This window comes from Dipodomys spectabilis, unplaced genomic scaffold (genome assembly GCF_019054845.1).
Source record: "Dipodomys spectabilis isolate Male_0828 unplaced genomic scaffold, ASM1905484v1 ptg000004l, whole genome shotgun sequence".
NCBI classification, from domain to species: Eukaryota; Metazoa; Chordata; class Mammalia; order Rodentia; family Heteromyidae; genus Dipodomys; species Dipodomys spectabilis.
In genome coordinates this window covers 8,691,355-8,704,358 of record NW_024870681.1, presented here as the reverse complement: position 1 = coordinate 8,704,358, position 13,004 = coordinate 8,691,355, and the positions used below count along the sequence as shown (strand labels likewise).

Sequence of the window (13,004 nt, the reverse complement as noted above, 5' to 3'; positions counted from 1 at the left end):
GAAATACATCATAAAATGGCTCAATTTTTACAAAAAGACACCTGCTCCCAAATGGCAAAGAACATCAGTCCAACTGTCCAGATGGTATTTTAAGTGATAAGGGACAAAATATAAACTCTTTACAAATGTTATTGAAGTCAAAGAAAATATAACATTAAAATTCATGTTGAAGGGCTGGGAATGTGGCTTAGTGGTAGGATGCTTGCCTAGCCTGCATGAAGCCCTGGGTTCGATTCTTCAATACTACATACATAGAAAAAGCCAGAAGTGGCTCTTTGTGTGGCTCAAATGGTTGAGTGCAAGCCTTGAGCAAAAGAAGCTCAGAGACAGTGCTCAGGCCATGAGTTCAAGCCCCAGGACTGGCAAGCAAGCAATCAATTTAAAATATTCCTGCCTTTTCCTACTATATATACCAACATTATTTCAGCTAAGATCAAATTAAAATATCCTAACAGACTGAATAGAGAAGTTTTGAGACTCTATCACCTATACATGAGACATTAAAGATACTTGTAAAAACATAAAACAATACCATTTCTCTTGTTAATTTTTTTTTTTTTTGGGTCTCACTATAGATATGGAACAAACCCAAAAGACCTAACAAATAAGATTGATCAAAATCATTCTTCAGTGGTAGAGTGCTTGCCTTGCATGCATAAGGCCCTAGGTTCAATTCCTCAGTACCACATAAGCAAAAAAAGCTGGAAGTGGCACTGTGACTCAAGTGGTAGAGCGTTAGCCTTGAGCTGAAGAGCTGAGGGACAGCGCCCAGGCCCAGAGTTCAGGCCTCATGACCAAAAAAAAAGAAAAAAAATTCTTCAGCCAAGTGCTAATGGCTCTATGATCTAGCTACTACTCAGAAGGCTGAGATGTGATGTCAGGGGCAAACAAATCCTTGTTTCCAATTAACCAGCAAAAGGCCATAAATGGAGGTATGGTTCAAGAAGCAGAGTGCCAGTTGTGATAGAAATAGACCCCTGAATTCAAGCTCCAGTACTGGTACAAAAAAAAGGAAACAGGTAGCATAACATCCAGTGGCTGAGGGAGACAGATCAGGAATTCCAGACAAGCATGGACTACAGGGATAAGCAGAGAATGAGAGAAGAGGAGGAGGAAGGGAAAAGGAGAGAAATACAGAGAAAGAGAGATAGAGAAAGAGAATGAACATTAAACAGAACCAAGAGAAGAAAGACAAAATAGAATGATTACCTCCCGCCAAGTCCTTCGATTCGTTCTCTTTCTTTGGGAAGTTCTGGCTTATGGTCTTGTGTTACCTCCACAGCTCTGACAAAATCATCCTTTGGGTCATCCTGAATTCCAAGGACTACCCCTGAGTCACCTACATGAGCCACATACATTTTCATGCCTCGGATGATGACCACACTGGCAGTTGTCCCTGATGTGCTGGGAAGACCTGTCATAGTTTTTGGCCATTCTGCTGTAAAAAGAAATAAAATATTTTACTTTTTCAGTAAACATAGTGTCAGAATACAAACAGAAACAAATTCTGAATTAATTTGTTCACATGTGAATATACAAAGAAAAAATTTTAAGAAAAATATTTTGGGGGCTGGGAAGGTGGCTCAGTGGTAGAGTGCATGCCTTACACACATGAGGCTCTGTGTTCCATTCCTCAGCACCACATAAACGGAAAAAGCCAGAAGTGGCTCTGTGGCTCAAATGGTAGAGTGCTAGCCTTGAGCCTTGAGCAGAAGGACAGCACCCAGGTCCAAAATTCAAGCCCCACAACCAACAACAAAAAAAAAAAATGCAAATGCTTATGCTAATCCATTATTTAATACATTAATAGATTTTATAAATCATTTTAACTATAATAAAACTGTCAAACCAATCTTGCAAGAAATAAATCACTGGCAGGCTTATAATCTCAGCACTCTAGAGACGGGCAGCTGGATCATGAGTTTGAGGCCAGCCTGGGTCACTTAGTGAGATCCTGTCTCAAAAAACATGAATGGATGAATGCAACACAGAGAAGGTTATCAACTTGCATAAATCAAGCATAGAGGCAGCTGCTTAGCTCTTCTGCAGTTGGGTAGTAGAAAAATTCCTAAAAATTCTGCCTATAATATTTCTCCAGCCCCTTTGTGCCTTAACTACCTCTTGATGAGGCTATAAATATCTAGCGTAGATTCTATATTCTACAGTTAAGAATGTTTAAGGGGCTGGGAAGGTGGCTCAGTGGTAGAGCGCTTGCCTTGCATGCCTGAGGCCCTGGGTTCGATTCCTCAGCACCACATAAGCAAAACGAAAAAGCCGGAAGTGGCACTATGGCTCAAGTGGTAGAGCGCTAGCCTTGAGCTGAAGAGCTGAGGGACAGCGCCCAGGCCCAGAGTTCAGGCCCCACGACTGGACCCAAAAAAAAAAAAAAAAAAGAATGTTTAAAAAAAAAAAAGAACAAAAGCTATTATAATAAATGTGAAGAGAGGTGATAGCCTAAGCCTAAGTAACACGCAAGACATTCAGGAAACATTAAGTTTTCTTTAGCATACAAATAATTCAGCCATTCACAAAAAGTATCTAAATAACAAAATGGTAATGAGGAGGCAGAAATAAGTAAAAATTCAGACATAATATTATTTAAATCACAATTTGTCAATGGCACATGTAACATGTACAAATATTTTGTAATGACCTGAAATTCACTTGACATTTCACCATAATCCTATTAGAATATGTCTCAAAAGGAGTCCTGCATCCAGCCTACTAACCTATTTATATTATCTTCTAGTAATTGGAGTTTATGTGTTCCCCATTTATTCTTTTTAAAATTTTTCGGCTGGAAATGTGGCTTAATGGAAAAGTGTTTGCCTAGCATGCATGAAACCCTGGGTTTGATTGCTCAATACCACACAAGCAGAAAAAGCCAGAAGTGGTGCTGTGGCTCAAGTGGTAGAGTGCTAGCCTTGAGCAAAAGAAGTTCAGGGACAGTGCCCAGTCTGGGTTCAAGCCCCAGGACTGGCAAAAAAAAAATTTTTAATTTAAAAAAAAAAAAAAAAGCCAGGCACCAGGGCTCATGCTGGTAATCCTAGCTACTCAAGAGGCTGAGATCTGAGGATCTTGGTTCAAAGCCAGCCAGGCAGGAAAGTCCCTAAAACCCTTATCGCCAATTAACCACTCAGAAAACCAGAAGTGGCACTGTGGCTCAAGTGGTAGAGCGCTCGCCTTGAGTTGAAGAGCTGTGGGAACAGTGTCAGGCCCAAAGTTCAAGCCCCATGACCAACAAAAAATAAAAATAAAAAGTAAATAATTCATGTATTTTTCTTCAATGAACTTTATAAACTTGCAAAATTAAAAAACAAACCCCTTTTGAGATTTTGATTCAAAGTGCACTGTTTTCTTTTCTTTTTTTTTTTGGTCAGTCGTGGGGCCTGAACTCTGGGGCCTGGACGCTGTTCCTCAGCTCAAGGCTCAAGGCTAGTGCTCTACCATTAGAGCCACATTGCCATTTGTGGCTTTTTCTGCTTATGTGGTGCTGAGGAATAGAACCCAGGGCCACATGCATGCAAGGCAAGCACACTACCACTGAGCCACCTTCCCAGCCCTAAATTTTCTTTCTTAAGTAGCCCTAATTGCTTACACTTTTATCCTTTTTTTTTTTTTTTTTTTGGGGGGGGGGGTTGGTTCCCATTGGGGGCTTGAACTCTGGGCCTGGGTGCTGTCCTGCGCTCTTCAGCTCAAGGTGAGGGCTCTACCACTTGAGCCACAGCACCACTTTCAGTTTTCTGGTGGTTGAGATGAGTCTAATGAACTTTCCTGTCCAGGCTGGCTTTGAACTACGATCCTCAGATCTCAGCCTCCTGAGTAGCTAGGACTACACCCATGAGCCACCTGCGCCCGGCTTCCTTTTTTTAATGACTTAAAACTAAGAGCATAAAAGGATATGGCAGTAAATGAACTCTGACTTAAGTATTCTTTGTGTGTGTGTATGGTACTGGGGACTGAATCTAGGCCCTTCCATAGGCTAGAACATCACTCTACCTACCACTTTAGCCATGGCCCCAGCCCTTTTGTACAATATTTTTGAGTCTCCAGGCTGGGCTCAAATTCCTAATCCTCCTAATCCTCTGCCTCCACAGTCAATGGGATTACAGGTATATGCCATCATAACAGCTGTAAATATTAGCAGGTGGAAAAGACATATACAAAACCTGTGAATGTGACCTTATTTGGAAAAGGGGTCTCTACAGATGTAAATAGGTTAAGAATCTTAAAATGAGATCATCCTGGATTAGAGTGGGCACTAATACCAAAGACAAGTGTCCTTAGAAGACAGAAATGGGGAAGGCAGAAAAGGAAATAAAGATGCAGACTAACCTTGAAGAATGCTCAAGAACCACCATCAGAGGCTGGAAGACGCACATGAACAGATTTATCTCACTAACTTCAGACTTCTGATTTCAGATTTGCCTCACTTCATTTCAAAACCATGAAAAAATAAACTCCTATTGTTTCAAGGTACTCAGGTTTTGGGAATTTGGCACAGCACTCCTAGGAACTAATGTGTCTGTTTCTCAAATTTTCATCCTCTAGTTTTAGTTATATGATGTTTCTCAGCTGAACTTATTATTATAATGCTAATTGTGATTTTTATCTTGCCTTCTACATCATTGGCTATTCTACTGTTGAGAAAAGCTTTACAAAAGGGTGCTATTGATCAAGAAACACTGTACTTATAAATTGTTTTGTTAAATGGATATCCCAATGTACAACTAAAGGTAATAAAAATATAACTTCATAAAGAAAAACTTTATAGCTAGCTGTGTGTTGGTACATGCCTGCAAACCCAGCTACTCTAGAGGTGGAGGCAGGAAAATCACAGTTCAAAGTCAGCCTGGGCACAGGTAGTACCAGACACTGTACTCAAAACAAAAGGGGTTAGGGATACAACACACATGGTAGGATGCTTGTATATCATGTATGAAGCCCTGGGTTCAATTCTCAGTACCAGTGGATGGGGGAGGGGAGCGCACACGCACGGAGACTTTATAATCACAGGATATGGCTCACACTTAAAGCAGTGGCCTCACATGGTCAATGCCCTAGGTTTGATCCCCAGCACAGCAAAATCAAAAACTAAACAGAAGGGCTGGGAAAGTGGCTTAGTGGTAGATTGCTTACTTAGCATGCATGAAGCCCTGGGGGTTTGATTCCTCAGTAACACATAAACAGAAAAAGCCAGAAGTAGTGCTGTGGCTCAAGTGGTAGAGTGCTACCCTTGAGCAAAAGGAGCTCAGGGACAGTGCCCAGGCCCTGAGTTCAAGCCCCAGGACTGGCAAATTAATTAGTTAATTACTTGATGGATTAAAATTAACAACTGCAGACAAACCAGAGCTTCATCACCATGGATAAAGAAATTTTAATTCTCAATAAAAAGAAGCTATTGATATGTGCAATAACCTGAATGTATTTCAAAATAACCATACTGAGTATCAAAAAATACATACTGTAAGAGTTCATTCATACAAAATTCTAAATAGCCCAATAATCTACAGGACAGAAAGAGGGTCAGGGGTTGTCTGGGAATGGAGACAGAAAAGACGAGGAAAAAGATAGTCATCCTTCACTGATGAAGATTGTTTCCTGGAATCTGACAGTTATCAATACTGAACGCTAGCAGGGCATCAGTGGCTCACACCTGTAATCCTAGCTACACAGGAGGCTGAGATCTGAGGATCATGGTTTAAAGCCAGCCCAGGCAGGAAACTCCATGAGACTCATATCTCCAATTAACCACTCAGAAAACTAGAAGTGGCGCTGTGGCTCAAGTGATAGAACGCTAGCCTTGAGCTGAAGAGCTGAGAGGCAGTGCTCAGGCACAGAGTTCAAGCCCCACAACCGACCAAAACCAAAAAAAAGCCTGTAACTTATTCCTTGCAACATCACGGGGTGATCACTATCACTCCTTTTTAAAGCTTTTCTTTTCTTTTCTTTTTTGCCAGTTGTGGGGCTTGAACTCTGGGCCTGGGCACTGTCCCTCAGCTCTTCAGCTCAAGGCTAATGCCCTACCACTTGAGCCACAGCACCACTTCCGGCCTTTTTTTTTCCTGCTTATGTGGTGCTGAGGAATCGAACCCAGGGCCTAATGCATGCAAGGCAAGCGCTCTACCACTGAGCCACCTTCCCAGCCCTAGAGCTTTTCTTGACAGTCTTGTCAGTCTCCAGCTCCAACCTTCCATTGTAAATTAACAAAATTGATCAGCCAAAATTATAAACAACAATTTAACTAATTTTACCTTCTTCCTAATTCCTTTGGCTATATGCTTTATTTTAATTTTTATTGTCAAGGTGATGTACAGAGGAGCTACAGTTACATAAGGTAGTGAGTACATTTCTTGTCGAACTTGTTACCCCCTCCCTCATTTTTCTCCCTCTTTGCCTCCCTACCACCCCCACTCCCACCTTAAACTCTTTTAAAATGACTGCTCTACACTCAGTCCATGTTAAATGTGTAAATAAACTTTCACATTACATCTACCTTTATAAACACTGTGAGTACTAAGTGAAAAAGCGAAGCAACAATGCCAGGAGTTTCAACCTCCAGAACCAACACAAAACAAAGCAAATAAAAAAAGCCTGTGCTGGTGGCTCATGCCTGTAATCCTAGCTACTCAGGAGGCTGATATCTGAGGAGCATGGTTCAAAGCCAGCCCAGCCAGAAAACTGGAAGTGGCACTGTGGCTCAATTGGTAGAGTACTAGCCTTGAGCTGAAGAGCTCAGGGACAGCAGCCAGGCCCAGAGTTCAAGGCCCACAACCAAATAACAACAAAAAAAGTCTGTGACTTATTCCTTGTAACATCAATGCTGTTATCTGTTGGTTCTCATGATATTATACACAGCTAAAAGTTGTGCTTTTTTTCACCATCCTCTTTAAGATTACCAGAGAAAGGGCTAAGAGCATTATTACAGGGGACAGAGATATAATTCTGTTTTTGTAGAGTTCTTGCCTAGTGTGCATGAGGCTCTGGATTCAAACCCCAGCTCTCAAGAAAAGGAAGGCTTCCTCAAATGAGTAAACTTGAAAAAGCTCATATAAATCTTATAACATTTCTTTTTCTTTTTTGCAGGTCCCGGAGCTTGAACTCAGGGCCTGGACACTGTCCTTGAGCCTCTCTGTGCTCAACGCTAGCTCTCTACCACTTGAGCCGCAGCACCACTTCCAGCTTTTTGTCTTTTTGCTTATGTGGTGCTGAGGAATGAACCCAGGGCCTCATGCATGCAAGGCAAGCGCTCTACCACTAGTCCATCTTCCCAGCCCTCATAACATTATTTCTTTTTTTTTTTTTTTTTTTCCAGGTAAGGGGTAGGTTTATTCAGTAGACCTGCTGGGACCAGGCAAGGTTGGCACTCCACGTGGCTGGCAAAAGAAAAGGTCATAACATTATTTCTTAAACGTCAAGTATGACAAAAGAATATTAAACTGCTGGGCACAGTTCAAAGAAAACATGGCAGAAAAGTCCACTAGACTCCAAAAGAATCAGCAAAAAGCAAAGCTGGAGGTGTGACTCAAATAACACAGAGCCAGTAGAGCAAGCTATGCAAGTGTGAGGCTCTGAGTTCAAGTGCTAGTATTCCCCATGAAAAAATAAACCAAGCCAGGCACTGGTGGATCAAACCTGTAATCATAGCTACTCAGGGGGCTGAGATCTGAGGATCGCAGTTCACAGCCAGCCCGGTTAGTAAAGTCCATGAGACTCTTATCTCCAATAAACCATCAGAAAATCAAAAGTGGCGCTGTGGCTCAAATGGTAGAGCACTAGCCTTGAGCTGAAGAGCTGAGGGAGAAGGCCCAGGCCCAGAGTTCAAGCCCCACGCCCGACAAAAAAAAAAAAAAGCGGGGGCTGGGAAGGTGGCTCAGTGGTAGAGCACTTGCCTTGCATGCATGAGGCCCTGGGTTCGATTCCTCAGCACCACATAAGCAAAAAGAAAAAAGCCAGAAGTGGCGCTGTGGCTCAAGTGGTAGAGCGCTAGCCTTGAGCTGAAGAGCTGAGGGACAGCGCCCAGGCCCAGAGTTCAGGCCCCACAACGGGACCCAAAAAAAAGCGGGGGTGGTGTTAAATCCCTATAATCCCAGCATTCAAAAGACAGAGGCAGGTGAATTCTGGGCACCAGGCCAGCCTGGACTTCACTGGTCATTTGGTATACATTTTCTTCAAGACAATAAAGTAAATTTCTAATTGTTGCTCAAAAAACATAATTCTGGGAAGTGGCGCTGTAGCTCAAGTGGTAGAGCGCTCGCCTTGAGTTGAAGAGCTAAGGGACAATGCCCAGGCCCAGAGTTCAAGCCCCACGACCGACAAAAAAAAAACAAAAAAACATAATTCTGAATTTGGTACCAGTGTCTGTAGCTACTCAGAATGCTGAGATCTAAGGCTCAAGGTTCAGAGCCATCCCATCACACAAATTAACCAGCAAAACGCTGGAAGTACAGGTATGACTCGAATCTTCAGCAAAAAAGCTAATCTAAAACTCCTGGCCCTAACTTCAATTCCAGCCCTAGTAACACACAAAAACCCACAATTATGGAATCCTCGTAAGAAGATATTCCAGTACAGGCAAGGAATTTAATTCTAAAAGAAACTTTAGTTTCCACAAGGGGAAAATAAACAATAACTTAGATTCTGTATGATAAATATATTTATGTTTCATGGAGGGTGCAAATGTAAGAAAATGGACCATTTTAATGTGCCCTGAAAATATAAGGAGAGTAATCTGATAAAAAAAAAAAAGACTAGCATAAAGCTGAATACAGAGAATGAATGTAAACAGGAAAGGACTTTGGCCTATAGATTTACAAACTGCAGAATTTATTTTAGAAAAATGGCTGAAGCCAAATGCTTATGGCTCACCCTTGTAATCCTAGCTACTGAGGAAGCCAAGATCTGAGGATCGAGGTTTGAAGCCAGTCCCAGCAGGAAAGGTTCATGAGAGTCATCTCCAACTAAACACCAAAAAGTCACCAAAAAGTCAGAAGTGGAATTGTGGCTCAAGTGGTAAGTGCTAGTCTTGAGCAAAAAAGCTCAGAGACAGCACCCAGGCCCATAGTTTAAGCCCCCAGGACTGGCAGAGAGAGAGAGGTGGGGGGAGGGGAAGAGAGAAAGCTGTAAACAAAGTGGAAGACTTTTAATTTACACTTCCTAATTCTAAGTTTTAAAGATGAAGTCAGATTTAGCTGTGGTACAAATTAAATAAAGTTTAGCGTGTATATAAGTAAAAGGATCTAGCTTAAATAAACCATGCATCATACAAATAAAAGCTTGATTCCTGTGCATGTAAAAAGCCTATACATTGAAATTTAACAGCAAGTCTCCTTTATTAAAAAATGCTCAAGAAGGGCTGGGAAGGTGGCTCAGTGGTAGAACGCTTGCCTTGCATGCATGAGGCCCTGGGTTCGATTCCTCAGCACCACATAAGCAAAAAGAAAAAAGCCGGAAGTGGTGCTGTGGCTCAAGTGGTAGAGCTCTAGCCTTGAACTGAAGAGCTGAGGGACAGTGCCCAGGCCCAGAGTTCAGGCCCCACAACCAGACCCAAAAAAAAAAAAAAAAATGCTCAAGAAACAGCTTGTGCTTAGCATGTGAGAGGCCCTCAGTTCAATCCCCAGCAACAATTTTTTTTTTAAAGCAAAAGTTCAATTCTTAAAAGCTTTTTGCTGGGCATGGTGGCTCATGCCTGTAATCCTAGCTATTCAGGAAGCTGAGATCTGTGGATGGAGCTTCAAAGCCAGCCTGGGCAGGAAAGTCCGTGAAACTCTTATCTCCAATAAACCACCAGAAAACTGAAAATGGTGCTGTGGCTCAAGTGGTAGAGCGCTAGCTTTGAGCTGAAGAGCTGCAGGACAGCGCTCAGGCCCAGAGTTCAAGCCCCACGACCAACCAAAAAAAGAAGCTTTTTTTGAACATTTGGCAAATTCACACTGCCCAAGTGTGCTGCAAATAAACAGGATTCTACAGAGTTCTTTGTGTCTCATCTTCCTCTATCTTGTTGCTTTGCTATCTACTTTTAGTTCCTTTACAGTCAGGGATGACACACTTCTAGAATATACTGCATTGCTTTCAGCTCTACTCTGCCCACACAAACAAAATAAATCCATAATATGAGCCCCTGGGATTACATAGGATCCGCCTCCAAAAGGCCTAGTGGTTGAGCCTTGAATCAATCAAATACTTCTTGGCCAAAAGCCAAGCAAATGGAAAACAGACTTGGAAACTAGCTTTTTCACAACTCTAGAACAATACCTTTCTAAATATGTCCTGTATTTTACAAGTTTGTGAGTTTCCTCTATATATGTTCTACTGGTAGAAAAATTATTAAGGAATTTTTTAATAAAAGGGCTTTTTTTTTTTTTTTTTTGCCGGTCATAAGGCTTGAACTCAGGGACTGGGCTGTCTCTGCTCAAGACTAGCACTCTACCACTTCAGCCACAGAGCCACTTCTGGCTTTTTCTGTTTATGTGTTACTGAGGAATCAAGCCCAGGGGTTCATGCATGCTAGGCAAGCACTCTGCCATTAAGCCACATTTGCAGCACTAACAGGGCTTTTCTTTAACCACAGAAGAGCATCGCTTCTTTTCACTAGCAGAGATGTGTGTACCATTTACTCACAGCAGTAGACAAGAAACTATAGTCCTGTATAATACATGCTAAGGGCAAAAATATCTTACAAAACATTCAAATTTAAGATCAAACTACAACTCCATCCAATTTTTACAAATTCCTTTTGCTACCTCAAAGAGCATTTAAAATTTATAAGCCCTTTTCTACCAGCAACTCTTGAGAACTACTTAAAAGCAACTGGCAACCCAACTCCCACCAAAAAAAAAAAAAAAACACGAAACAAAAACCTTGCAGAACTTAACAGGCTAAACGTGTAGCCAATTTAAGAAGTCTTCCTTGCTCATCAGCAGTACAAGCTGACGATCTGAAAACATGACCGACACAACAAGAATTCCTTCCGAGACTTCTAAATTGCTGGATGATTACATGGCAGCCCTTTTAAATGAGCTTACGCTTTACTCCAATGAGCCATCTTTACTCCAATGAGCCATCGAGGTCAATTTGGAGAAATGACACCACCAGTAGGAGGCAACCGAGAGGAACAAAAAAAAAAAAAAAACCCAACCAACAAGAGCAAAATTATGACAGATGCTAATTTTTTGCCTTCTCCCGCTTCCTCTGGCCCGACTCTCGAAGGAGTGCCTCTTCAACTGATCTTTCGGTCAAAATCTGGCGCCGGGTTTCAAACATCTTTTCGCTGACGGTCACCAAAGTGAATCAGAGAAAAGGGAAGAGCGATCGCTTCTACCCCTGCCCCCCCCACACACCCCGATCCTTGCAGGGGAGATAGAAAGCGAGGAGTGGTTGCTGGGATACAGAAACCCCTTATCTTTCGCCAGGCCACTCGGAGTGCCCGGACGTGGACCCTGACCGGCGTCGTGGGCCCCGGGCTTAGTCTTCGCTGACATCACTTTGCCGACAGCGCTCTGGGTGCCAGGGGTTGGGGCTGGGGCGACTCTGGACGTTATTATTATTTTTTTCAGAACCCTGAAAAAAATTAAAAAATAATAAAAATAAAAGCGGCGCCAAACCAGCCTGGGAACTTACCCAGTTTCTTCCACATGGCGAGGTGACAAGCGAGGAAGCCCTTGCGGATGGCGGCGCAAACCTTGGCGGGCTCAGAGGAGGTGAAGCCCTTCTGCTTCTTGATGAAACCCCATAAGTGCTCCCGGGCGAACTGTGCCGCCTCCCGCCCGCCGTGCCCGTCGCACACGGCGAAGAAAGCGACCGAGGAGCGCTGGCGACAGCAGCGGCCGATGCCCGAAGAGGCTCCGGCGGCGTCCGGAGAAGGGTCACGGGAGCCTCGGGCTGCGGCCGCCGGGCCTCTCCCCGAGACTCCGGCTCCAGGAAGAGCGGGAGGAGCCGGCTGCGAAAGCGACGGCGGAACCGGCGCCCGCCTCGGCGACGGCGTCTCCTCAGCAGTCGGCTCGGGTTCCACCACGATCTGAGTAACGTCCTCCATGTACTTCCTCCCGCCCTGGTCGGAGAAGACGCTCACTCCCAGCGAGTACAGCCCCGCCATGGCCGGCTGGCCGGGATCCCGCCGGTCCCCCCCCTCCCGCCCCCTACTCAGCCCGCCGAACCCGGCGGCGGGAGACGCACTCGCTGCCCGCCGGCCAACTATTGTTTATCTTCGACGCCGAGAGGGAGGAGGGGGCGGTCCCGGAGGGGGGGGGGGCGCGCGATGTCGGGACTTGTCCGCGAGAGCTGGGCCGGAGAGCCAAGGCGAGCGGAGCGGAGCAGCTGCGCCTGCGCAGCTCTTCCCCCCCGCCTGCCAGCGCCCACCACACAAATCAGGCGTTTCCCCCCCTGCTGACGTCACGAGGCTCCCCCGGGACGGACCAATCAGGAGTCGAGTTGAGCGAGCCCGCCCTCCACCCCCAGCCTTCACTCTCTGGTGCCCACGGCCGGGCTCCCGCCTCCCTTGGCGGGCTCAGGGTCACGATACAAACGCTTTTTTGGGGCTTCATCTTGCTGCCGGTTATTGGAAGCTCCGGGGTTTTGTGCCGTTGCCGTGCACTTGCCGAGAACCTTGGTTGGTGGCCTACTTGCTTCATCCCCGGAATCGTAGGGATAGTTTCCTGGTCGCTGCGGGAAAAGCTTGGCTAGCTCGGGCCTCCCACGAGTGTAGGAAATGGGGGAGTTGAGCGGGTGGTAGGATCTGGCCTTCCTTCCCTCGTAAGGGAAATGGCGGGAAGCTTCCCTTCGATGGCCGTTAGTGAGCCAAAGGCGTTTGGGTGGGATGTGCCAGGCCGGGAAGCGAGGGCGACAGTCCAATCTAGGTAAGAAAACCTGGCAACTTTGCACCTTCTACGGCGCCGTTTCACACGACGAGACTAATCAACCGACACCGGGGGTGGCGGGAACGGAGTTTAATTCTGCATCCAGCTTTTCGGCTTTTGGTAAACGACTTTGTGTCTGACTTACCCTGG

General features: G+C 44.7%; 1 protein-coding gene across 1 annotated transcript in view; it reads right to left on the bottom strand.

Moving 5' to 3' along the window:
* Ppm1d (protein phosphatase, Mg2+/Mn2+ dependent 1D) overlaps positions 1-12,310 on the bottom strand; it is a 45,066-nt gene extending 32,756 nt beyond the window's left edge. The window contains exons 1-2 of the mRNA XM_042693872.1: positions 11,620-12,310; positions 1,210-1,438 (exon numbers count right to left, since the gene is read on the bottom strand). Coding sequence (XP_042549806.1) covers positions 1,210-1,438; positions 11,620-12,094 — 704 coding nt within the window. The 5' untranslated portion in view covers positions 12,095-12,310. The remainder of the gene's footprint in view (positions 1-1,209; positions 1,439-11,619) is intronic.
* Positions 12,311-13,004: the final 694 nt, after the last annotated feature.